This window comes from Acinonyx jubatus, chromosome A2 (assembly GCF_027475565.1).
Source record: "Acinonyx jubatus isolate Ajub_Pintada_27869175 chromosome A2, VMU_Ajub_asm_v1.0, whole genome shotgun sequence".
NCBI lineage: Eukaryota > Metazoa > Chordata > Mammalia > Carnivora > Felidae > Acinonyx > Acinonyx jubatus.
Window position 1 is genome coordinate 12148762 of NC_069383.1, and position 26808 is coordinate 12175569.

The 26808-nt window shown below is 40.2% G+C and overlaps 1 protein-coding gene, 1 non-coding gene and 1 pseudogene across 11 annotated transcripts in view; 1 reads left to right on the plus strand and 2 right to left on the minus strand.

The window, feature by feature from the left end:
• Window positions 1–26808, plus strand: part of KEL (Kell metallo-endopeptidase (Kell blood group)) — a 258323-nt gene that overhangs the window by 113772 nt on the left and 117743 nt on the right. For 3 of the 10 annotated variants that reach the window (XM_053217956.1, XM_053217960.1, XM_053217957.1), the window contains exons 1-2: window positions 1734–1909; window positions 23927–24026. Coding sequence is in view for 2 of the 10 variants with exons in the window: in XM_053217952.1 (XP_053073927.1) it covers window positions 1905–1909; window positions 23927–24026 (105 nt within the window). In the remaining 8 variants the exon portion in view is untranslated. Of the gene's footprint in view, window positions 1–1727; window positions 1910–9708; window positions 9784–12725; window positions 12744–12798; window positions 12955–23926; window positions 24027–26808 lie in introns of those variants that run through there. The other 7 variants (XM_053217958.1, XM_053217952.1, XM_053217962.1 and 4 more) reach the window with 7 other exon arrangements.
• Window positions 11608–12192, minus strand: LOC106986542 (60S ribosomal protein L32-like; annotated as a pseudogene).
• LOC113604274 (small nucleolar RNA SNORA7) lies at window positions 12191–12330 on the minus strand. The gene has a single exon (XR_003426149.1). It is a non-coding gene; the product is annotated as a small nucleolar RNA SNORA7 (small nucleolar RNA).

The window sequence follows — 26808 nt, forward strand, 5'->3', positions numbered from 1 at the left end:
TGTCTTCCCTTGTAGGTGAAGGACTTTTTTTCCCTTGCTGCTTTCATGATTCTCTCCTCACCTGAGTATTTTGTGAATTTGACTATAATATGTCTTGTTGATGGTCAGTTTTTGTTGAATCTAATGGGAGTCCTCTGTGATTCCTGAATTTTGAGGTCTGTATCTTTCCCCAGGTTAGGAAAGTTTTCTGCTATGATTTGCTTACATAACCCTTCTCCCCCTATTTCTCTCTCTTCCTTTTCTGGGACCCCTATGATTCTGATGTTCTTTTTTAATGAGTCATTGATTTCTCTAATTCTAAAATCGTGCTCTTTTGCCTTAATATCCATCTTTTTTTCTGCTTCATTATTCTTCTTAAGTTTGTCCTCTATGTTGCTGATTCTCTGTTCTGCCTCATCCATCCTTGCTGCCAAGGCATCCATTCGAAATTGCAGCTCAGTTATAACATTTTTTATTTCATTCTGACTAGCTTTTACTTCTTTTATCTCTGCAGAAAGGGATTCTAATCTATTTTTGACTCCAGCTAGTATTCTTGTTATTGGGATTCTAAATTTTGGTTCAGACCTCTTGCTTGTATCTGTGTTGGTTAAGTCCCTGGCTGTCATTTCTTCCTACTCTTTTTTTGGGGGCGAATTCCTTTGTTTTGTCATTTTGAAGAGAGAAAAGGAATTAATGAGGTAAACAAAATTAAAATTAAAAACATTAAAATTAAAAAATTAAAAACACACACAAATGCAAAATATCGAATAAATGATGCTAGACCCTAGGTGTGTTTTGGTCTGGGTGTTGAAAGGGGCTTGATAGATTAGAGAAAAAAGGGGAAAGAAAAAAAAGGAAATCGTTTGAAAATTTGAAAAAATGAATACACTGAAATGATGGAGGTAATATAGAATTTGAAAATTTTACACAAAAGTAAAAAATAGTAGAAAAAATGTTAAAGAAAAATATTTTTAATAAAAATGAATTTTTCTCTCTCTGTAGTCAAGAAAAAGAAACAAAAAAGAGAAAAAAGTGAAAGAAGGAAAGAAAGAAAATTGAATAGAAGAACTGGCGAACAGACTGAAATATGACTGAAATAACTGAAATAACTTTGTTTTCCCCTAGAAGTCAAAGTTTGAAGTGCTTTATAGTCCATAAACTCAGCAGGCGGAGAGACTTGTGTTCCTGAAGAGGGAGGTTGGCCCAGTTGGGCGGGGCTTAGTGTAATGGCTCCATTCTCCACTAGATGGTGCTTATACTTGCTGGGGTGGATTGTTGTGGCGCTTGTAGGTGCGTGTGTGTTCGCCCGGCAGCGGTGAAAATGTCTTCTCCCAGCTACCCAGTCTCTAGTATCAGAACTCTATTCTCCCCAATCAGCAATTGCGCACCCATCCTTTGTCTTTGGCTTCTGTCCACTCCCCACTTCTATACAGTCCGTGACCAAGCCCCAAGCAGCACCTCTCTCCTGAGTTTTGTCTCAGATGTGGCTGTTTTTCCCGACCCCTTACTTCTGAGGGACTGCAGCTTTGACCCATTCCGCCCCCCCTGTGGAGGGTCTCAGTGAGCTATGGCCGGGTGCTAGCCACACCCAGGAATGTTTGCAGCTCTGTGCTACTGCTGATGCCCAGAGACTGCGGCCGGGTGCCAGCCTGCCCCAGAAAAAGTTTATGAGATAGTGTAGCAGCAGTGCCTTAGGGATTATGGAAAATCACAGCACACACCTGGCACCAGGCTTCACCCTTAATGACCTTGTTCCAGCACCCACGAATGTGGTTGTTCTCCCGAGTCCACTAGGGTTTTGTCTTTGGGGGACCACACAGCCTCTACCAGGTGTCCTCCCAGCAGGGGAACCACCTCTCCCTGTGTGGCCTGAAAAACGCGGACTCCACTCTGCTCCTGGGATTCACCCTTCTCACCAGAGCACCATGAGGTATTGAGCTGTGGAGTTTTAGACTCTGTGCTCCCCCTGTTTATAGTCCTAGTGGAATTTAAACCCTCTGCTTTCTCTTTTCTCCTTTCTGCCTTTTAGTTCAGCCCCTGTGGCTGTTTCCACTTTTCCACTTTCTCTCTAGCTGCTTTGGTGGAGGTGCTTTTCCCATATTCTGTAGCCCCCATCTCTCTCTGCATTCAAAAGCAGCTTCCTGCCCTCTGCAGCTTCTCTCTCCCCCAGTTCTCCTCTCCATGCCATGTACCTGCTGAATTCTGTGGTGCAGATTGTTGTGTTAATCCTCAGATCAGTTTTCTAGGTGTGCATGATGGTTTAGTGTTGGTCTGGCTGTATTTCATGGATGTGAGACACAAAAAACTTCCATGGTGTTTTGCCTTCTTGGCTCCTCCTCCTCAAGAATTTTTAGTAATGAATTTCAGCTGAAGCCCTAATGAGCTTGGAGCTTTAGAATTTAGTAGACCATGGTTTCTCACATCCCCATGTAAATAAGAACTGCTTGAACAGGTAAAAAACAAAAACAAAAATAATGGGTCCATCTTAGAAATCCCAGATCAAAATCTCTGGGTATGCAGGGCTTTGACATTTTAAAATTTAAATGATTTTACTTATATTTCAAATAAGTATACTGTTTGTTAAGGAGATAGTTGAACATTATTATTGCATTATTTTGATGATCTTGGAGGAAACAGTATTGAAACAAGACGCCTAGAGATGTAGGGAGGGTAACGAGGGAAGCATTTTTTTTTAATTTTTTTTTAACGTTTATTTATTTTTGAGAGAGAGAGACAGAGCATGAATGGGGGAGGGGCAGAGAGAGAGGGAGACACAGAATCAGAAGCAGGCTCCAGGCTCTGAGCCATCAGCCCAGAGCCTGACATGGGGCTCGAACTTGCAGACCGCGAGATTGTGACCTGAACTGAAGTCGGACGCTTAACTGACTGAGCCACCCAGGCGCCCCACGAGGGAAGCATTTTTACACACTTTCCTCCACTATCCCACACATAGACCTCATCCTCAGACAACTACCTGGGAAGTGAGGAGTAGGCTGTGCATGTGCCATATACAGAATGGCAAATTTTTGTAATTTTCTGAACACATCCCTGTGACCTGCTGCATCTGTGAATGTTTGCCTGCCCAGGATTCTACACCCACACCCATTTCCACCCACAGGGCTCTGATGCACAGATATCATCTTCTCCAGAGAATCTTTCCTGATGGTCTTAGCCAAAGTGATCCCTCTTCCTTCTGGGGTCTCGCTGTACTTGAAATTCATTGCAAAAGTATAAATGCTTATTGTAGAAAAAAATGAAACAAAAGAAAACAAAAATCATCATAATTTGACCACTGTTCTCATTCTAGTTCAGCTTTCAACTCTATTTTTCTTTCTCCTTCTTTATTGACCAAAATATAATTATAAATTTATAATTCTGTAAATTTTATAAATTTATGATTTTCATATATATACATATACATATGCATGTATATCTATATACATATATATGTGAGGGAAAAATTTTTTTTTAATCTCTCTAAATCAAATATATCTGGAAATACATCCTAGCTACTAGACTTTTCTTCCTAGCTAATCTTCCTTTTTGGTGATGAACTTAGATTCCTATTATGTAGCTCTCCCAGTATACCAGCCTCCTTTGGGTCTATACACTCACTCTTATGCCCTGATCTGTCGAATTCCTAAGAGATAACATAATTTGTGGACCTCAGACTCAGCACACCAACATATATAAGAATGGGGAGGGAATGATATCTCGTAGTTCTTCCTATAGCAGCAAAAGCATCAATAAAAACTCACAAACCAGTATTTCATTGAATTGTCTTGGCACATGTGTGCTCATGTGCATGTGCCCATATACACATGACATATGATTTATAAATGAATCCATACTGTATATCTTGTTCATATTACCACTGTTTGCTGTGCAGTAGTTTAGAAATATTTGCCACTATAATTGGATTTCTTCTGCATTAATTAATTAATTAATTGTATTTATTTATTTTTAATTTTTTAAAATATTTATTTATTATTGAGACACAGAGAGACACAGAGCGTGAGCAAGGTAGGGGTAGAGAGAGGGGGAGACACAGAATCCGAAGCAGGCTCCAGGCTCCGAGCTGTCAGCACAGAGCCTGACGCGGGGCTCAACCTCACAATCTATGAGATCATGACCTGAGCTGAAGTGAGTCGCTCAACCAACTGAGCCACCCAGGCGCCCTTTTATTTATTTTAAAGTTTGTTTATTTTTATTTTGAAAGAGAGAGAGAGAGAGCACTAGTGGGGGAGGGGCAGAGAGAAGGAGAGACAGAATCCCAAGCAGGCTCCGCACTGTCAGTGCAGAGCTCGATGTGGGGCTCAAACTCACAAACCATGAGATCATGACCTGAGTCAAGATCAAGAGTCAGATGCCTAACCGACTGAGCCACCCAGGTGGCCCATCTTCTTCATATTTTAAAGGCTACCTAACATATAAGAACAGAAATTATTTATTTAACCAATCCCTTACTTAAACATTTTAAAAAGCTTTTAAGTTTATTTATTTTGTGTGTGTGTGTGTGTGAGAGAGAGAGGGCACGAGTTGGGTAGGGGTAGAGAGAGAGACAGAAAATCCCAAGCAGACTTCACACTGTCAGCGCGGAGCCTAATGCGGGGCTTGAACTAATGAACTGGGAGATCATGACCTGAGCTGAAGCCATACCCTTAGCCATCTGAACCAGCCAGGCACCCCACCCCTTATTTAAATATTTAGTTATCTTCAATTATAACTCTTTCAAGGAATACTGTAATAATTCCCTGACTTGAATATAAGAACCATGAGGGTGGATATAGGGTATGTGTGTGTGTGTGTGTGTGTGTGTGTGTGTGTGTGTGTGTGTTTATTTCACTGCCGTATTCTCAGTGTCTAGAGCAGTGCTCAGAGTGAAAAAGTCTCAATAAATTGTAGATGATAAAAGAATAAGTAAATAATTATTCCTGGATGTGGAATTACTAGGTTAAGAAGTTCCAGTTCCAAAGTACTTTTTCCAAAATGACACCTCCTAGAACAATGTATTGCATTGCCAGTTACCCTACATTCTTACCCACATTGAGAGTGATTAATTCAAACAACAAACACCATCTTTTCCCCATTACATTACATTATGCCATGAATTGTGTTCTGACTTTTATTCTTTGCTTGAGTATGATAATTGCATCTCCTTTGCAGGTCCTCCTCGTCCTTAAGCTTTCAATCTTGGATGACCCTCACTTGCTAAGATCATCTATCCTAATGGTTTTTATGTGGTAATGACTCCCAAATTGTATCTCCAGCCCTGACCTTTCCCCCTGAATTCCAGACATGTTCATTTAATAGCCTGCATAACAGTTCACTGGATGTCATAAAGCATCACAGATTTCACACATCCGGGTCAAAACTTTTGATTCTCTGCATTCCCAAAACACTCCTCCCACAGCCTTCCACACATTTTAGCAAATGGCATCTCCAAGTACCCAGATGCTTAGGTCAAAACTTTGGAGTCATCAATGATAATGTTCTTTCTCTTGCAACCCACATCCAATCTCCCAGCAAATCCTGTGGTTTTACCATAAAAAGTATTTATAATGCTATCTCATTTCCCATCCCTAATTCCAACCCTTAGTCAAATCCCAAGCACCTGTCACCTGGACCACTGCCACATTTCCTAACTGTTCTTGTTTCCACCTGTACCCTTATATAACCTATGCTACAGATAGCAGGCAGCATGCGATCCTCTAAAAACAAAGCAGATTTTATACTCCCGCCTCCAAAAACAAAACAAAACCCTTCCTGATGGCTTTCCATTATCTGTGGAATAAATTTCATTGCCCCTCCCCACTCATGGTCTAGGGAGCCCTAAGAGATCTTGTTACGACAAAATTTTCTGATTTCAGTTTCTATCATTGTTTTTCTCCCTCTTCTGCTTCATTTGCCTTGGCCTTCTTCTCGTCTTTGAAAACACCAGAGCAAACTCCTGCCTCGAGAGTTGTACTTGCGGCTCCTGCTTGGTAACCTCTACTGTAATGTACTTGAATGGTAGCCTCCTCTGTTCAGATGTTTCCTTTCCAGGGAGCTCTTCCATCATCACCTTGTTCCAATGATTACCCTCAGACTCTTTTTATCCCTTTGGCTTGCTCCATTTTTCACCATGGCACTTATAATCCAGCATTTTACTATATATTTCTTTATGATTTGCTTGTCTCTCCAAGACGATGTAAGTCTCAAGGGGCAAAGAATTCCTACCTCCCATTTTCTGCTTTATCCAGAAGGCATAGAACAGTAACTCTCAAATAGGCGATCAATAAATATTTGTCAAAAGAACAAATGAGTGAATAAATTCCTTTCAGAATTTTAATTTCTTGAAACTTGGAAGCAATTTTCTTAGTTTGGGAGAAAGAATGTGTAAATCTTAAAATTTCCATGTAACCTGGCAGCTTTTTAGCACGTCCCGGTGGTGTTTGCTGAAAACTGTACACCCTGCAGCTCAGCTCTTGGCTGGGAGACAGTCTTCCCTTCATTTATTCACACCAAAGGAGGACAGCAGTGACAAGGAACTGAAGTCTAAGAGAGGTGGTCCTGTACAAATGTGGAAGAATCAGGAAAGCCTGAAGTTTCCTGCCTTTCCAGCCAGTCCAGCCCAGGAGAATAGAACCTTCCATTAATCTTGTTCAAGTGACTGGGCTTGCCACCTTTGGTGGTCATGAAATGACCACCTCTTCATCCCTCTTCCTGTCTAGATTCTGGCTCTTTTTAGGTATCTTGGGTCAGTAACTTGGGAACAAAGGTTTAACACTCTAGAAACCCATAAAGCAGATAGTTCTGTATCATGTCTTATCCATTTCCCTTTGCTCAGCAACAAAGAGCCCAGAGGACCAGGAGAAGTAAGAGGAAATGGAAAAATAAAGTTCTCTAATTCTAGGGGCTCCTGGGTGGCTCAGTCGGTTAAGCGTCTGACTTCAGCTCAGGTCATGTTCTCGCGGTCCATGAGTTCGAGCCCCGCGTCGGGCTCTGTCCTGACAGCTCAGAACCTGGAGCCTGTTTCAGATTCTGTGTCTCCCTCTCTCTCTGACCCTCCCCCGTTCATGCTGTGTCTCTCTCTGTCCCAAAAATAAACATTAAAAAAATTTTGTTTAAAAAGTTCTCTAATTCTAGACTCCTCCTTTTTGGAAGGCCTCAGAGTTCCTTCCCTTTCATAGATTTATGCTGGAAGCTTATATTTTTAAAGAATTCTTCAAACATTTCCAGACACATGCTAGTCCTCTACTGTGGGCATCTTTCTTTGGGGTCTTTCATGGTCCCTGATGAGCTCATTGTGTATGGAGCAAAGTGAAGATAAGGGACAGAGGTGAGGATTGAGACACAGCTGGGAGCAGTTGGAGGAAACACTGTGGTTTGTTTTTGTCACAGGAACTATCTCTGGGATTAGGGGAGGGGATCATTTCTGACTCAGTTACCCAATCCTGGTAGAGAGAGGGTTTTGGAGCAGAATATCTCAGAGGTAGAGATAGCTTCATGTCCCTCCAAAATTAGAAAGAAATAAGTTCCAGGGCCCTTTTTACAATGATATGGAAGCCACTGGTGTGTTTTTGAGCTGGAAGTCTGTGAAAAAATGGAGAAGTCAAAACTTTCTGGCTTTGGAATGAGAGCTACAGCATGCAGTTAAAGTATAGCTCCCGAGGAAGGATGAGAAAGAAGAGAGGACTTCTATCCACCAGTTACGATTCTAAGCCAGAGGGTCACATGAACACACACACACACACACACACAGCACCACACATAGTCATACACACAGTCACATACACACACACAGTCGCATACACAGTCACACAGCCACACATATACACAATCACACATGCATTCATACACACACACACATACACACACAGGGAGCTGGGTCACTCTGTGTGGGAAGAAGGGAGGTTCCCTTTCTCATGTATTGGCATGTGCTTGGCATTTTCATATGGTTATGTCTCTGTCTCACAAAACCCCTTATGTAATACCTACTATTAAACCAATGTTACAAGTTAATTTGACAGAGGTAGTAAGTGGCCAGACTAAATCAATGTCTAGGTGTCTTGACTTGCAAAAGCCATCCCCTTCTCATTGTACTGTGCTGCCCCTCACAATTTAAAATTATGGTTTAATCTTTGTGGCCAACGTCTGCTCCAGGAATTCAGGACTAATATCTAACCTGGTAGCTCAGTTAAGTACAGGAGAATGAGTAAGCATTGCCTGCTGGGTTTTCTGAAGGGATGGAAAGGAGGAAGAGTGGTTTATGAGTCTCTTAAGGCCACTTGACAGGGCTTCTTAGCACATCCTCTTAACCTTTCCAGGTACCCTTTGTGACAGAGTCTGCTTCTATAGGAAAAGTCAACAGGATCTGCCCAATGGCACATGTCATGACTACATTGCCAGGACAGGAGGTGGGCTGTTCTTCCTGGTTTTATAGCCTAAATAATGTCCTTGTATCAGAGGTCAATTTAATCGACCTGTCTTCACTTGCTTGCCATATCAACCACTTCACTCACATGAAACAATGGTTGCTGACTTCTCTTTTGCCAGCCTGGCACTGTCTTTATCCAAGTCCTGCCCTCTCACTCTTAATCCTCTCTTCTGCTTTGTGGTATCTGCAAAGATTGGACGCCAGATACTTTCCCTGGTTAAGTCTTGGAGCTCTGGTTCTATTGGCAAATGGTTGCTGATACCGTCCTCCTCCCTCTGCATCCCGCACTGCCCCCCCCCCCCCCCCCAACAAACTAGGAGCTTCGTCCATCTGGCTTGTACTCACTTTACCTATAAATTTCTGCTTCCCAGACCTGGACACATTTTCAGAGAACTTAAGGAAATAATCAAGATGAGACCTATGGCATTTCTGCCCACTTTCTTCATCCCACCACTTTGGGTGAGACCAACTTACCCTGGTTTGCCTAGAACTTTCCATTTTAGCACTGAAAGTCTTTTAAGCTCGGAAACCTCTCAGTTCTTGACAAGTCAGGATGGTGACTACCCATATTCCTCTTCTTCCAGATCATCAGCTTCTGGATTAGCATGTCCTTCAGGTCTTGGGATAATTTAAGGGGACTCTATTACACTGGGAACAGGGCCAAGCAAGTACTAAAGTAATCCATTCCAGAGTGCTCTCTTTCTTTGAGATACTGTCCTTTAAATCTCCATTAGAATCTTTGCTATTGGAGACTTTCAGCTCAAGATGGCAAAATTGACCCACTTGTTTGCTTTCTTCTCTCTGTGAAATAAATCAGTGAAACAAAAACAAACAACAACAAATACACCATAGCAAAAAGAGAGGGATCGCTTTGTTATAAGATGCTTCTCCTCTTTTTTTTTCTTCAAATTTTTGTTTAAATTCTAGTTAGTTAACATATAGTGTAATATTGTTTCAGGAGTAGAATTTAGTGATTCATCACTTAACATACAACTCACAGTGTTCAACACAAGTCCCCTCCTTAATACCCATTGCCCATTTAGCCCATTCCCCACCCACCTCACTCCACTTATTAGAATACGAGCTCAGAGATGCACATTACATTATACTTTGAGATCCTGGAGGTCAAGTTCTGTGCTATATTCTCCTTTCTATCTCCAGTTTCTGGCACAGAGTAGAACTCAAAATTCTTTATGAAATAGATGACTATGATTGGAAAATCTGAGAGAACAAAAGGAGCTCTAACATTGAAAACTTTGAGACCTGAATCATCACAATTTGAGACCTGAATCATAATTTCTTACACTCAGCACTGGTCGGGCCACCTGTGAAGAGTCGTGCTGAATTCTGAGAACTGATTCTCTCCACTCCAGCCTGGACCTCAGGTAAACTGTAGGCAACCAGTTGTAGAAGGTGGAAAGTAGGAGACACAGAGTGGGTCCTAACTTCAGGCAGCCTGTCCCAAACTACACAATTCACCCAGGCTCTGGAGAAAAAGAGAGGTTATCTTAGGATATTGTCCAAGTCCAATTCCTGGAATTACTTTGGCTGTGTCCCAGCTCTAGCCTGCAGGCATAGACATGTGACTGATGCCTGCTCAGGTAAACTTCCTTGATCTCTGGGAGACCTTGGAGAGGGGTGAAAGGAGAGGATAGGGCAGCTTGCCTGTAAGTACTGTAGCAGTCGCCAGTTCTCGGAAGCAGTGGGTTGGATGAAATGACCTTTGGCAAACAGAGCAATATGAGGAGAAGGGTGAAAGGGAGACAGGTGTGTTGAACTAGTGTTCTCAGCCCTCCGTGGTGACCGCTGTTTCTGTAGTGGCAGGGATGAGAATTTGAGAAAAAACTCTCGTCATCAGAATGTCTAAGCCTTGCTTCCTGCCTTCACTGTGTGGGTTTACATTTGGGCTCCCCCTCTTCCACTAGGTACGGAGAAGAGCAGTGAGATTGGCTAGCTCATCTCCTTAAGGAAGTACACTTCCTTTTTCACTGGCAAAGTCATCATATCCCTGGAGGTATAGGGTGATATCTAAGGAGATGAGAAAGGAGGGGAAGTAGGTAGTTTTAGCTGCTCGCCATATTCTCCTTGGATGTAAATATCTGCAGGTATTGATAATGAGTCATAGATATCAGAAGGGGAATGACGTGCAAGTTACATGTGCGTGTGACCTCACATGTTAGCCAAGCGCTGGTGACCACGGTCTGTCTGGAATTACTTTGCACATGTGTCTCTGTGTTGGTATTTCCAATATAAGTCAGTGTCTTTCTGTGGGTCTGTGAGCTCCAGTATATGGGTGCTAAACACGTACATTCCCAGAACTGTGTACACTGCTTTGCCTTATTTTCCTATTATAACCTTGGAAGTCCAAGCCCAGAGTAAATATCTAACTGCTGGCATAGGCCAGAAAGCCTTGGGCTACATCACTGATGACATTGGGCTCATTCTGCAGTGTTGTTTTTGGATGATTCAGGAGACATGAATCTTTGGGACAGAAAATTAACCTTGTGACTGCTGGTCAAGGAATAGGCCGGGCAGGACTGAGTCACTGCACCAGCTATTGAAGAAGGAACTGTTTTTCTAAACTCCTGAGGGATGTACCCCAAGAAACATACCCTTATAGTATATCCCAAACAGGCAGATGATTTAGATGGAGAAATGACTACCTGTATCTGTGTTTTTTTTTTTTAACTACCTGTATCTTTAATGTTATGACCATTTTAGGGGCTGGGACAAAGCGAGATAGGAGATGTCCCCTCACTGAACATTGGAGGAACTGACTCTGAACAAAAAAAAGGGGAATACACTTGGAGGTGCGGTGTTGTAGAAGAAGGGTACTATTTGTTAAAGTCAGCTGCATCAGGATCACTGCATACATGATATACCAGTGTCACCACCCGTTCATAGAATCCAGGGATTCCAGTGAGAATGTAGCTTATTATACACCGTCTTACTTTCTCCATGAGCTCATTCCCTATTATGTATATTCTCATTCTGGAATTCTGCAATTCTGAAGGGAGAGATACAGGTATGTGGGAATAAGCTACTTCCTTCCTTTGAGCCAATACCGTCTGTTTTTGGCAACATAGGCCTAAAATATGGAGGATTAGCTGAGTGTTGTCAGAGAGCATCTGTGCAAGTAGCTGATGCTGATGACAAAAGCTGGAAGGATGCCATTAGTCATAGGCTCAGGAAGCCACTCATCAATTCTCCCAACAGTGCACTAAGAGCAAGTCTTCATGGTTTTTTGTTTGTTTGTTTTTTGTAGTTTTATGGTTTTATTAACACAAATGTGATGTGCACATAAGCTGTCTGTCTATTCATTTTCTTTGCTGTGCAGCCTGGCATTGGGATTCGCGACTCTGATAGCCAGCTGAGCTTCTCGTTCCACTAAGGCTTTACAGTTCTTGGAGGAGACATTGTAAGCAATCTCTTCACAGTAAGATTCATTGCACATCAGCAGCACCTCAAGCTCCTTGACTTGTGGACTAGAAACTTCTGAGAGCCACTGGGCAGCATGTGTTTTGTTTTCTTGTTGCTCCCATAACCCATGTTGGGCATCAGGATCTGGCCCTTGAATCTTCTGCGCATCCTATCATCAATGCCTCTGTGTTTCTGCCAGTTGCACTTAATTTTGACATACTGGTCTGACTGGTGCCAGATGAACTTCTTTATCTTCTTTTTAATGATCTTGGGCTTCACCAGAGGTCTGAGGGCAGCCATTATGCCTTCAAGAAAGAAGCAGAGATGGTATCATTGAGTCCTAGAAGGAAGCTTTCCTGCTCAGGCCTTGAACATTGTTGCAGACTGTCTTCCAATCTCCAGCTGCTGAGCAAACTGGGAGTAGAATGGGTACCTCTGCAAGGTTCGCTTTCTCTCCCATTTCCGAAGATGGCAGAATATTAACCACTCCCCAGACACGATCCTGGGAGAAGTCTTCATGGTTTTTGATGTGTGTGCACAATAAAATCACCTGGGAAGCCTCACCCAATCAATTATATTGGAATTTCTGGGGATGGGTTCTTGGCATCAGAATTTTAAAATATGTCTTAGAAGTGGTTGTAATATGCAGCCAATGTTGCAGAATACCTAAATTCTGGAACCCCTCAGTTCAGAAACATGAAACCAGAATATTCAACCAGGCACCTGACATTGAAAGAGGAATCACAAGGGAGACTGTTTCCTTTGTCCATGTGAGATGCGGGGTTAACTGCACACCATGTGACACTTTTACAATGTTCAGTAGACATGTCTAAAAACTAATCAGCTAGGCTGATTAGATATTCTGTCTCAGGGACTTGAAGGGGGACACAAAAGCTGTGGTGGATGCCTGACCTGAAAGTTCAGGGTACGTTGGGGCATGGGATCATTATGGTCACAGATTTGTCAGGTAGGGCAGACTTGGGAGGAAGTTGGTCAGGAGAGGGAAGAGAATGAAAGAGCAGCTGGAGAAACAGAAGGATGACACAGGTGACACAAGCAGGGGAGGATGGCCAGTCCCCACGGATACCTTGACTCCTTAGCTTGCTGAGACAGTTGCAGTGCAATCTGAGAGAACCGTAAGTAGAACTCTGATTTAGAATTTTAAGTGAGAAGGATGCGGTTTCCTCTCAAGTCTTCAAGCCTGGCGTATACCTGTCTTGAATGCACTTCCTTTTTCTCTCTGTCACTCAAACACCTAATCCTTTCTCAAGAACAGTTTGGATGTCATTCCTACTTGGCCTCCCAGAACACGCTACAATGCATACTCTGCTCCCTTAAATGAGATTTTGCTCATACCTTTATTTATTCCTTTCCATGCTGAATTATCATTTTCTACTTCCTTGTCTCCTCTACTAGATTTTGAGCTCTTTGAGGCTAGAGGTTGTATGTGACTTACATTTTTCATCAGTGTCTAATGCAGTTTTTGGCACATAACAGTTGTGAATAGAAGCTTGAATTAATTGAATACACTCTTAAACATCAGATGGGCCTGAGTTTGTGGAACTTTCTGCTTCCTCATACACTCAGAAAAGGGTTAGTATACATAAAAATCTTTCTAGAATTCTAGATTGTAAACTTCCAAGGAATTTGTCCAGTAAATTCTTATGTAAAACATCTAATAAATAAAATAAAATAAAATAAAATAAAATAAAATAAAATAAAATATCTACTAAAAACCCTTAGCAGGAAATTCTCCCCTTCGGTCTTTAAACATCAAGCCTTCACAGAAAATTTAAGAGAACTAAGACATAAGAATAAGATTAGTTTGTAAACTGAACCTATTTTGTTATTTAATGGTACTATGCCTGTACAAATGAATTATCCGAATAATTACAATGAGCCATTTAGCTTAGCTGCCCCCAAGATAGGATTTTGAAATGCAAACTTAACTGCTGTTATAGTGACGCCTTGATTTGAATTTCATCTGCTGTTGTGTAAATACTTAACACCTGCAATCAAAAGGGAACCATATTTTGCCTACCTTCCTGAGCCAATTACATGAGGCCAGTGGCTATATATGGAGCTCCATGGACATCCTATAAACCTCATATTATAGAAGGATTTTTTGTGTGCGACCCCTGATCTATGACTTTGGATGCATTCAGTAAGGAGTAATGGACTCTGTGCTACAATCCATCACTGGCTGGTCAGACAAATGTGAACCGAGAGCATTAAAAAAAAATTTAAGCTTTTTCTGCTATTAGCAAAATATGTCCTTTATTCCCATTGCTCACTCCCATTCTCCTCACATTCCCTACCAGCAAGCAGTCCCTCTGATTTCCTCAGTGTCTATTTTCTGCATGTGTTCTTGGAAAACACATAATGATGATTTGTATGCAGATGCTTTTATTTTTTCTTAAAAAAATTTTTATTTTGAGATAGCAGTAGATTTACTTGAATTTGTATAAAATAGTGCAGAAAGATTCCATGTACCCTTAACCCAGTTTCCTCCAATGGTAACATCTTAAAGAAACTAGTACATATCACAACCAGAATATTGACATTCATAGTTAGGATAGGGAACATTTCCATTAGCAGTTGTGTAATCACATGGCACCTGAGGTCAAGATGGAACTATATTTTGCATATCTACCTAGCCAATTATGGGTTTCTTATGACTATATCTGGAATTCCATGGGCATTGTATGAAATTCAAATCGATGTTCACATTAAAGTTCAACCAGGATATTGCCTTACACAGTTAAGATACAGAACATTCCTATCCCCACAAGGATCCCTCATGCTGCTTTTGCTTAGTCATACCTACTTCCATCCTCTCCACCCCTTCCTTAAACCCCTGGCAAACCCTAATCTGTTCTCCATTTCTGTAGTTTTTTATCATTTCAAAAACATTATAAAAGTGGAAGAATCATGTAGCATATAACCTTTGGGGATTTGGGGATTAGCTTTTTTTTTTTTTTTTTTTGCATTCGACATAATTCTCTGGAGATTCATGCATGTTGTGTGTATTGGTAGATTTTTTTTTTAATTGCGGAGTAGTCTTCCACAGTGTTGATAGATTACCATTTGTTTAACAGTTTACTCTGAAAGACATCTGGGTTTCCAATTTTTAGCTACTTTAAATACAGTTACTGTAAACATTTGTGTACAGGCCTTTGTGTGAACGTCTCTTCATTTCGCTAGGATAATACCTAGGAGTGTAACTGCTGAGCCCCATAGTAGTTGCATGTTTCCTTTTTAAAGAAACTGCTAAACTGTTTTCCGAGTGGCTTCATCATTTTACCTTCCCACCAGCAATGTATGAGTGATGCATCTTCTTCACATCCTTACCGGTATTTAGTGTTGTTACTATTTTAACTTTAGACATTCTGATAGGTAAATCTATGAGATTTTATATCCCATTGTGGTTCTATTTTTCCAATAGCTAATTTTGTTGAAAATCTTTCCATGTGCTTTTTTTTTTTTTTTTTTTTGCCATCTTTATATCCTTTTTTGATTGAATGCCTCTTTATGCCTTTTGCCTATTTTCTAACAGGACTGTTTATGGTTTTAATGTTGAGATTTGCTAGTACTTTATATATTCTGGAGAATAGTCTTTTTGGATATGTAGTTTGCAAATATTTTCTCTTTGTCCCTATCTTGACTTTTCATCCTCTTAATAGAGTCTTACAAAGTAAAAATTTTACATTTTGGTCAAACCCAACTTATCAGCTTATCAACTTTTCCTTTTATGGATTTTGATTTAGTGTCAAGTTTAAGGGCTCTTTTTGCCTAGCCCTAGCTCTTAAAGATTATCTCCTCTGCTTTTTAAAAATATATTTTATAGTTTCATGTTTTGCATTTAAGTCTATGATCCATTTTGAATGAATTTTTGTATAAGGTGTGAGACTTAAGTCATGGTTACTTGTGTTTGTTTGTTTGTGGCTGTCCAATTGCTTGCTCCAACACCAGATACTTGAAAAAGCTCTCTTTTCTTCATGAAATCACTTTGTATCTTTGTAAAACATCAGATGGGCATATTTGCATGGATTTATTTCTGGCTTCTGGGTTCTGTTTTACTGATCTGTGTGTCTACCACAATGCCAATATCACATAGGCTTTTTTTTTAATACTACATAGTGTTGCTTTCTATAGTATCTAATAAGTCTTGAAATTGGGTAGATCCATTGTTTGAGCTGAAATTGGGTAGATCCATCCAAAATTGTTTGAGCTATTCTAATTCCTTTGCTTTCCCATGTAAATTTTAGAATAATATTGTTGATATCTATAAAAAGAGAAAAGAGTTCCTGGAAATTTGACAGGATTTGTGTTAAATCTGTATATCAATTTAGAAAGAATTGACATCTTTGCTGTGTTGAGACTTTCCACCATGAATACGGCATGTCTTTCTGTTTGTTTAGATCTTTTTGATTATTTTCATCAGTGTTGTGTAGTTTTCAGCATACAAGTCCTGTAAATATCTTATCTTGTTAGGTTTACACCTATATATTTTACTTTTTAAAGAAATTATACATGCACAATTTCATTGATTCCTTCCTGACATACATGACTTTTATTGCCTTTTTATATTGGTTTATAACTTCTAATGTTGAATAAGTGACGATGAGAGCAGACATCCTTGCCTTGTTCCCAACCTTAGGGACAAAGCATTCAGACTTTCACCAGTAAATATAATGTTAGCTGTAGGATTTTTCTGTAGCTTCTCTTTATCAAGTTGGGATAGTTTTATTCTATTTCTATTTTTCTGAGAATGTTTTTAAAATTATAAATGAATGTTGAATTGGTCAGATGTTTTTTTTACACTGTTTGGTATGACAATGTGATTTTTCATCTTTTGCTTGTGATGGGCTACATTGATTTTTGAATACTGAATTTGCTTGGTATCACTGGAATAATCCTCACTTGGTTATGGTGATAATTCTTTTTACATATTGCTGAATTGTTTGTTAATATTTGTTAAGGATTTCTGTGTGTATATTCAAAGACATATTTGTTTGTAGTTTCCTTTTTTGCATTATCTTTATCTGGTTGTGGTATTAGGGTAATATTAGCTTCATAGAATGCATTAAGACAAATTCCCTTTCCAGATAGAAAGGAAGAGGTTATGTAGAACTGACATTAATCCTTCTCTAAATATTTGGTAGAATTATCCAGTTAAAGTATCTTGGCCTGAAGATTTCTTTTTAGAGAGTTTTAAAATTATGACTTTACCTTTCTTGATAGTAATGGGGTATTCAAATTACCTTTTTGTATGGAATGGCTTGTGCTAGTTTGTGTCTTTTGGGGAAGTGGTTTCTTTTGTATAAGCTGTCAAATTTATGCGTGCAGAGTTGTTCCTAGTACTTTCTTATTATCCTTTTATGTGTTCAGGGTCTATAGTAATATCTCTTCTTTCATTCCTAATGTTGGTAGTTTATATCTTCTCTTTTTCTCTCTCTTATCTGTATTGTTAGAAGTCTGCCAGTTTTACTGATGTTTTTCAAAGAACTAGACCTTTGTTTCATTGAGTTTTTTTCCGTGTTGTTTTTCTGCTTTCAATTTTATCAATTTCTGTTCTTAGGTTATTATTTTCTTCCTTCTTTTGCTTTCAGTTTATTTTACTTTTTTTCTTTTCTGTGTTCTTGAATTGGGAGCTTAGATTTTCGATTTAAGACTTTTCCTCTTACCTAACATATTCATTTTTTTAAAATTTTTTTTTCAACGTTTTTAATTTATTTTTGGGACAGAGAGAGACAGAGCATGAACGGGGGAGGGGCAGAGAGAGAGGGAGACACAGAATCGGAAACAGGCTCCAGGCTCTGAGCCATCAGCCCAGAGCCCAACGCAGGGCTCGAACTCACGGACCGCGAGATCGTGACCTGGCTGAAGTCGGACGCTTAACCGACTGCGCCACCCAGGCGCCCCAACATATTCATTTTTAATGTTATATAAATTTTCCTCTCAACACTGCCTTAGCTGTGTGTCTCATATCTGGTTTTTTTTTTTTTCTGTTTCTATTAGCATCTCTGGAGGGTTTGAAAAAATAAGAGTATATTTAGAGATACAGTTAACACCATGTCCATCAACAGCAGATGCTTCTGATAGCTGTCCTCTGGTATTTGTCCTGAAGTAGTAACACAGAACAAACATCATAAAAATGCAAGTGGGCAAACATACCAAAAGTTTCTCACCTGTGTAAAGTTCACTGTAAGCCCAGGGCAGCTATCTTCTCTCTGGCCGTGGCTCAACATTTTAGGCACCTTTAATGTGCGTCTCCATCCAGTTACATGCCTCTGTAGTCAATGTGGAGAAGAGCAGACATGGAGTCTTTCAAATGCTTCTGCTACAATTGACTCATGACATTTCTATTCATATGTGACTGGCCAAAGCTAGTCATATTATCATGCCCAAATTCAAGGGTGGGAGAAGAGTGTGTGCATGTGTATGTATGTGAGAGAGAAAGAAGGTGTGTGTGTGAGAGAGACAGACAGAGAATTCTAATATGCATCTTGTTAGGCAATTGTATACATATTACTGTGCATATCACTTTTTTAATGTTTATTTTATTTTGAGAGAGAGAGAGAGAAAGCATGCAGGTGAGAGGCAGAGACAGAGGGAGAGAGAGAATCCATGGGATTCGACACGGGGCTTGAACCAATGAACTGCGAGATAATGACCTAAGCTGAAACCAAGAGTCAGATGCTTAACTGACTGAGCCACCCAGGCACCTCAGTGCATATTACTTTTAACTTCTACAACGTCTTTGTGAATATTTATTGCCTTCAATTGTACAAAATAAGGAGTAGAAGTTCAAAGTAATAAATTGTAAAGTCAGAATTTGAACTCGCTTAAGGCTATCTGACTTCAACATTCATGCTTTCTTTTTAACATATACAGTGATAAGCAGCCTATAATGCTAAATCCAACATCTCTATTAATTCTGCTTTGTTTGAACATTTGGAATAGTCTAGGATGATGAGAAAATAATCCAAATAAATCACCCTGGATGGAGGCAATTGAATATTACAGAAGAGTTCAGTTTAACAAATTTATAGTTGGCCCCTTCTGTGCCATAAGGCACCAGGAAAGCTCATAGTCTAAAAGACATGTAAACTAATAGATACACTTATATGTGATACCATAGAAATTTGCAGAGTGCCATAGAAATACTCCAGTATTGATCTAATAACAATTGATGGGAGAAGAGTCCAGGTAGGCTTTTTGGAAAAGATGATGTCTGAATGAAGTCTTTTAGACCTCAGTTATCTCTGCTATTTTGGGGCTGATATCACTGATTATCTCCTGCTCTACTACTCCTTTTCCCTGTAACCGATCGCTCTCCTGAAAAATCCCTTTCACTCATTGAAGACTTTGGCGTCCAGCTGAATTATCTCTTTCACCCTCACTTATGTCGTCCGTCATTCCAGGTAACTTCTATGTCTGCGTCAATAATCCATTAAACATCTTGGCCTCTCTTGATCGCAACTCTGTTTACTTCTACCTAAACTCCCCTCCAATGACTTGCTTCCTCTGTTGTCATTAAGTATTCAGAAAGGTGGATATTCAACTTATAGATTCAAGTCTGTAGAATTTACCATTCTAATCCTGCTGCCAGTTAGCTGGCCATTCGGATCCTGTCCTCTTCTACCTTTTTTTTTTTGAACCCCCAATTTATTATTCTAAACAGGTACCTGTGGGGCAGAAGGACAGAGGGGTTTATGAAGAAGGCTGAAGTTTGAGGGTGTGGCCCCTACAGAAGCATACATTTATTTAGAGACTGCAAGCAAGAAAGATGAGGGAGTTGATGAGGAATTTAATCTGTGAACTGTAGGGGCTGTGGTAGTTTCGATTTCAGTTCTTTTTTTTTTTTAACGTTTATTTATTTTGGGTGGGGGAGGAGAAGAAAGAGGGAGACAGAGGATCTGAAGCAGGTTCCGTGCTGTGAGCACAGAGCCCAATGTGGGGCTCAAACTCATGAACCATGAGATCATGACCTGAGCTGAAATAAAGAGTTGACAGCTTAACTGACTGAGCTATCCAGGCGCCCCTCAGTTTCACTTCTTTACACTATAATCTTCTGAGTTGCTTACCTAGTCCAACCTTAAATGGTTTTTGCTCTGGCTAGTTAAAATGGCAAAGGAATGTATAACAAATTATCAAAGAATGAGCAATAATAAACAGGCAGCACAAATTGTGTTTTTAAAATTTAGACCACACCTCCCTAGAGAAGAATGGGGTGAAGTTCCCCATACTGTCTCAGCTGCTAAGTGAACCTAGAACTGAACTGAAAGCATATTCTATTTAAAGTTTTTTTTAATGGTTATTTATTTTTGAGAGACAGAGAGACAAAGCATGAGTGGGGGAGGAGCAGAAAGAGAGGGAAACACAGAATCTGAAGCAGGCACCACGCTCTGAGTTGTCAGTGCAGAGCCTGATGCGGGGCTTGAACTCACAAACCATGAGATCATGACCTGAACTGAAGTTGGATGCTTAACTGACTGAGCCACCCAGGCACCCCTATTTTTAATATGACATTTGTAATTAAACAAAACTGAAGAATAATCATTGAATCTAGGAAAAAAGTTTTCCATGTTGAAAGCTGATGCTTTGAAAAGAGTAGATTAATAAATAGAGAATGAGGGCAGAGATGGGAAATTTCCTGGTTCTCTGCAGGCATCTTCTGCACATGTCCAAGGGGCTAGGGGATAAGTCCTCAGGTTCTTTGTCATTTCTAATTGGAATCAACACCTGGGGCATCTGGGTGTCTCAGTCGATTAAACATCGAACTTTGGCTCAGGTCATGATCTCACAGTCTGTGGGTTCGAGCCCCTTGTCGGGATCAGTGCTGACATCTCAGAGCCTGGAGCCTGCTTCAGATTCTGTGTCTCCCTCTCTCTAACCCTCCCCTGCTCATGCTGTGTGTCTCTCTCTCTCTGTCTCAAAAATAAATAAACATTTAAAAAAATTTTTTTTAAAACCAATGATTTTCCAAAACGGTAACTGTCATTTTCTTTGGGAAGATGTATAACATCATATTTACTTCTATCTTCTGGTAACCAGAAAAAGCACAAGTTATTTCTAAAAGAAATTTTCTTTTTTCTTAACATGTTAACTACCATCAGTCGTAGACATCTTGGTCTTGACTTCGGTGGTTTTAGACAAATAGAAAGGGGATAGAGAAGAGAAGTGCTATCAGAACTCAGAAGCTTGGGGTAAAAGACTCACATGTGAGTGTGACAAAAAATGCCTAAATTCTGTAAGTGGTGAGAGAGGAGGTAGGGAGGTGGGAGGCAATGGTTCACACATAGCTCCTCTGTGCAAGGAGAAAATAGGTGGCTGGAAAGGTAACTGTCAGATAATTTTTTATTTCCACTCTTACATGAGGAAGGTGGATGTGTTAGGGAGGTAGAGTATCAACGGGCCCTTTATATTTATAAGACATTTGTGAATTTTGCTCACAATCATGGTCTTCTTATCCATAGCTTGTACTTTTATGGTTTGAACCTAAATATCCTGAACTAAAGCTGCTATTGCCTTCAATTCCTGAACTTCCCATTTATTTCTAAGTGTATTTCCTACATAATGTTCAATTATTTGCTAGGAAGCTACAGTCACACACAGAGAATTTTGCTGTGATAAGTGTTTAGCACCCTTTTGGGAAAGGGTGCTACAACAATTTTGCTGCAAGGCTGTAATATATGGTGATAATGATGCTTCACTCCTTTAGAAATGGTACCAGGGGCCGATCCCTGAGAGCAGAGTGCAGAGCTGCCGAGGCCTGCCTCTTTAGGAGGTTCTATGGATTGCTTGGGATGAGTAAATGTTTAATGAGCACTTTATTCTCATTACAGGGTAATGTTGGAGATCTAAGAACAACAGCATACCAACTCCTTTGTTAATTCTCATCGATTTATAATTTCCTTCTAATTGTATTTTCTTCTTTCTTCCCAGTCTATATTAAAGTGAGTTTGACTTGGGCACCTGGGTGACTCAGTCGATTAGGCATCCATCTCTTGACTTTGGCTCAGGTCATGATCTCACAGTTCATGGGATTGAGCCCTGTGTTGGGCTCTATGCTGAGAGAGTGGCGCCTGCTTGGGATTCTCTCTCTCTTCCTTTTCTCTCTGCCCCTCCCCTGCTCGCACATGCTCTCTGTCTCTCTCTTTCTCAAAATAAATAAATTAAATAAACAAACAAAAAAAGAACTCCTGTGGTTTGCCTCCATCTCTGTTTTTATTTTATTTTTCCTTCCTTTCCCCTATGTTCATGTGTTGTGTTTCTCAAATTCCACATGAGTGAAATCATATGATATCGGTCTTTCTCTGACTTATTTCACTTAGCATAGTACACTCTAGTTCCATCCATGTTGTTGCAAATGGCAAGATTTTATTCTTTTTCATACCGAGTAGTATTCCATCATATAAATATACCACATCTTCTTTATCCATTCATCAGCCAATGGACATTTGGGCTCTTTCCATCATTTGGCTATTGTTGATAGTGCTGCTATAAACATTGGGGTGCATGTGCTCCTTTGAATCAGCATTTTTGTATCCTTTGGATAAATACCTATAGTACAAAGTTCCATATTTCAGACCATTTCAGCCCTCAGAGTTCATAATCAGTACTTGGTTTGTACAGATCCTAAGTTGCCTAACTTTTGTATTCATGGAGACTTTGAGAGTGGTCTGTATTCCTATAAAGAATTATATCAGGCAAGAATGATGTGTAGGCCTCAGCAAAGATAATATTTCAAATGGTGGGAGAGAAACAGAGGAAAGAAAAGGAAAATTTGTATGTAGATCAATTTGGATGATTAAGCTTTTTATCTTCAAAACACATCAAGTTCTTTACAATGAAAGGGAATTAGAAGTCTTGCCTATTTGCCTTCATAATTTGATTCTATTTTAACATCAAACTTCAATAGTCCTAATGTCTTAACAATAATTGTTACATCAATTGAGAATTACTGTCATGGAAGTTAATGCAAAAAGGAAATCCAAGTGGATGATAAAACAAACTTATTGGATCACATCGTGCAATCAAGATAATCTAATAAATAGTTTCTGAAACACTGAAAAAAAAATGAACTCCTTAAAAAAAATAAAGTGGGCTTGATTCCTGTGGAATCTAAGTCCCAAATGCTAAATGGAAGATCAAAATGAAATGATATTAGCAGTTAGGATTTTATGATAATGGAGAGAGACTGGTGAGTTGTTTTATGTGTGGTCGGATGTGAGGTGTGGGAAGACGGGGTGCAGCATTCCTGGGGGGAGCAAATGACTAAGTAGCAGGTCCAAGGAGAGAGAGGCTGTCAGGATACAAAGGGTAACTAATTTTCTTGAATAACAAGAAAGATTCTGCTGGTGTGTGGAATGGGAGCATGGGTGAGGGATGTTATTGAATCAGGGGCTGTTAAAGAGGCAGGTATAACAGAGCTTCTGCCACTGTGAGGTTTGTGAATTTGATCAGGGGCTAATATGGAACCTAAATCAGTTTTGAGATGGTGATGCTGCTGTGTTACTTGGGGTCAAACCAACCATTGTAGGTGAAAGATTTAGGGTCCAAAGGGGAAGTTTGTATCGTGTGTGTGTGAGTGTGTGAGTGTGTGTGTGTGTGTGTGTGTGTGTGTGTGTACACACACACAGATGCACAGATGGAAGAGTGGTCATTGGGCGAGACTATTATTTCAGAAGGGGGGAATATAAAAAGGTATGTTCCATCTCAGAGAAGATCATTACTTCCAGTTACTTCTTTAGGCTCTAAATCCTCCAGAATGTAGAGTAATTAGCACCATGAGAATCAGAGCATAAAAACTGCACCCATTCATGCGCCTATCTCCACCATCCCCGGCTCTCTGAACTTCCTGAGGTAGCATTATCATGACGTTCACCTGACTACCAAGTATTCCCCTCAAAGGAGGCCAGAGATTGACCAAACCATACCCAAATAGCCCTAAATCCAAGATTCTCTTCCAGGCAAAATTTTCACCCTATTGGCTTGGGATATTTTCTATTGCCTATACAATAGAAAGGGGAAAGACATCAGAAGGGCGATTTTCTTTTCCTAAAACAACATCCTGCAATTCTCCATTTCTCTTCTCTACAGGTTATCCAACCATCTACCAACCCCCAGGAAGTGCAACAAACTCAAAATCTGCTCACAGGGAAAACAGCAGAAGGAAAATATAGGAAGAGTTTACATACAGGTGGGATAAATTACAGGTGCCTCCTGTTTACTAAGTACAAGCTTGCAGAGGTAGACAGTCCCTGGTGGACTCTCCCGATTTCATTCTCCCTTTAGCAGCTCTGGGGTCATTCATTTTTCTGGTTAGGACATCTCACCCTCACACTCAGAAGAGTTGCTTTACCTGTTCATGTATTCTCTCTATTGCTTTCACTCTTTGCCCAGCGGTCACCTCCTCCGAAATCAATGAGAAAAAAAGTGTTTCCCGCCAGAGCTGCAAATACATCCATGAGCTCTGCCCTGAGATGTTTCCTCAGACTTTTGAGCAGTGTCTAATCAGATTCTGGGCACTCGGAGCAGTTATATATGTTCTGTTTTCCAAGTACCCTATCTGAGTCACCACCACCAGAATCTCTCTGGTGGGTTTTCTCCATTTCTTCAACCATTCCGTGTTTGGTGTTTTTCTTACAGGATGATTAGCACAGTACATCCACTTCACTCAGCTCTTCCGGTGTTCTTTGTGATGACTTTCTAAATCCAGTTCCTTTAAACACAGTCTCCAAGCCCCCAGTGTCTCCACCGTACCTCAATCTGTCTCAACCACTCTTCCCTTGGTCTCAGAAGGGTCACTGACAGCTTCTAAATACAAATATGTTATAAAACTGCTTATAAGTGATTTGGAAATTCAAAACCCTTCTCCATTTTTGCTACACTTTATCATTTGAACATTAAAGTTTTGTTGGTTGTGCCTGTCACCATATTTAACATGAACTTAACCAGGTATTTGCAACTCCATCACAAAATAAACTTACTTTCCCCACAGATTGGGGAAAAGGATGAGAAGTCTAGAAAAAGAGAGCAACAGATATCTCACAGAAACATGACTGTCATACCTCCTTTATTTTTTAAAAATTATTTATTTAAGCAATCTCTACCCCCAAAGTGGGCCCCCAATTCACAACCCCCAAGATCAAGAGTCTCATGCTCCTCTGACTGAGCCAGTCAGGCACCCCTGTCATATTTCCTTTAAATTCTACCTTCATATCCTTTCTTTCAGAGCTTAGAGACTTGTACATGGGACTTTATCCTGGGATCAGTCTTTGAGATAGATGTACTGTATATTTTTTCCCAAAAAGTTCTTGTGTAAATTCACTATACAAATAGAAGTTCACCAAGCTTGGGATATTTGCCTTACAGATAAATGGGGAACATATTCTGTAAAACAGATCTTTGGATGGGAAGATCTATATCAGGTGATGGGGAGTTAAAAGAGCAAAAAGGATGAAGAGGGGACTGAGAGAAGAGAAACAAAATAGAAAAAGGAAAAGAGGATGGAGAATGAAGAAGAAAAGGCAAGGAACATGGGAAGCCTGGCAGGGAATTCTGATTATCAACAGTACACCCCAAAGTAGGATTCCTAGTGAAAAATCAGTGAGTGTATTATTACCTGCAATCCAAAGCCATGTCATTGTATGTGTATAGAATGTGATATCTAGGTGCAACCGTTCTGTATCTTCTGGATATATGTAAAACTTAATAATGGAAAAATTGGAAGTTCCTCTTTGATTCTGCCAAGAAAGTCCAAAGAGATCTGGAATAAGAGAACTGTATCAACGAGGAAAAATTTGAGAAAAGTTGGAGAAAGAGAAAATGTTAAGTCTCTAGTAGCTGTTAAATACCAGGATTGAAAAGCTACACTGGAGAACACCTGACTGGCTTAGTGCGTAGGGTATGTGCCTCTTGTTTTCAGGGTCATCAGTTCAGGCTTCATGTTGGGTGTAGAGTTTACTTAAAAAAAAAAAGAAAGAAAGAAAAAGAAAACCTACTCTGTTCTTCTGATGAAATGGAGGACATCCATAAATGACTTCTCAGTGGTTATCCGCAATTCTTAGGGTGGGGTTGAGGGTGGTCTACAGTCTTTGGTTGGGGTGTAGCAAGCATAGAGAAGCCTTCCCATGGACATATATCATGATCTTGCCTTCGCTTCCTGCACTGTATGTCCTCTTAACATCATGGCCTTGACAGCATCGTGTCTACACATTTCCTTCTTAAAAATGTTATTAGAGGGGCGCCTGGGTGGCTCAGTCGGTTAAGTGTCCGACTTTGGCCTAGGTCATGATCTCGTGGTTCACGAGTTCGAGCCCCATGTCGGGCTCTGTGCTGACAGCTCGGAGCCTGGAGCCTGCTTCCGATTCTGTGTCTCCCTCTGTCTCTGACCCTACCCCCATTCACGCTGTCTCTCTCTGTCTCAAAAATAAATAAACGTTAAAAAAATAAAAAAAAATGTTATTAGATTCCCCTTTTGTTGCGTGGGTTCGGGGAAGTGTACTCTCCTGCTTCTCCTTAGTTATGCTCCTGATTTCTAACCCCTGGGAAGGTAAGAAGTATGTGGGACATTCTTTTCAAAAGCTGCAACCTGGGCCACAGTGTTTCTTGTTGTTGGGCTCCATCTGCATAGCAGTTAATTCAAATAATAGAAGTTAATAAACTGCTCTGATGACAGAAGAACTTTAGCTGAATATGAAGAGATCTGGGGACAAAGAGTAAGCTTAGCTTAGCCATTGAATCCAAATAGACTTGCCTCAGAATTCAGTGGTTAAAGCTTTTGTGATTCCAACCACTCTCATCTGCCATCTTCCCAAGACTGACACTATCCCTCATTCAGCTCTCTGTTGAGTTTTCTTCTCCCTGACAACCTACATCACTCTTTCCCCTTATTTGGTTTTATTTTCTTTTCACCTCTTATCATTACTTTAAATTTATTATATATTTGGTTACTTATTACCTGTGACCTTCATTATATT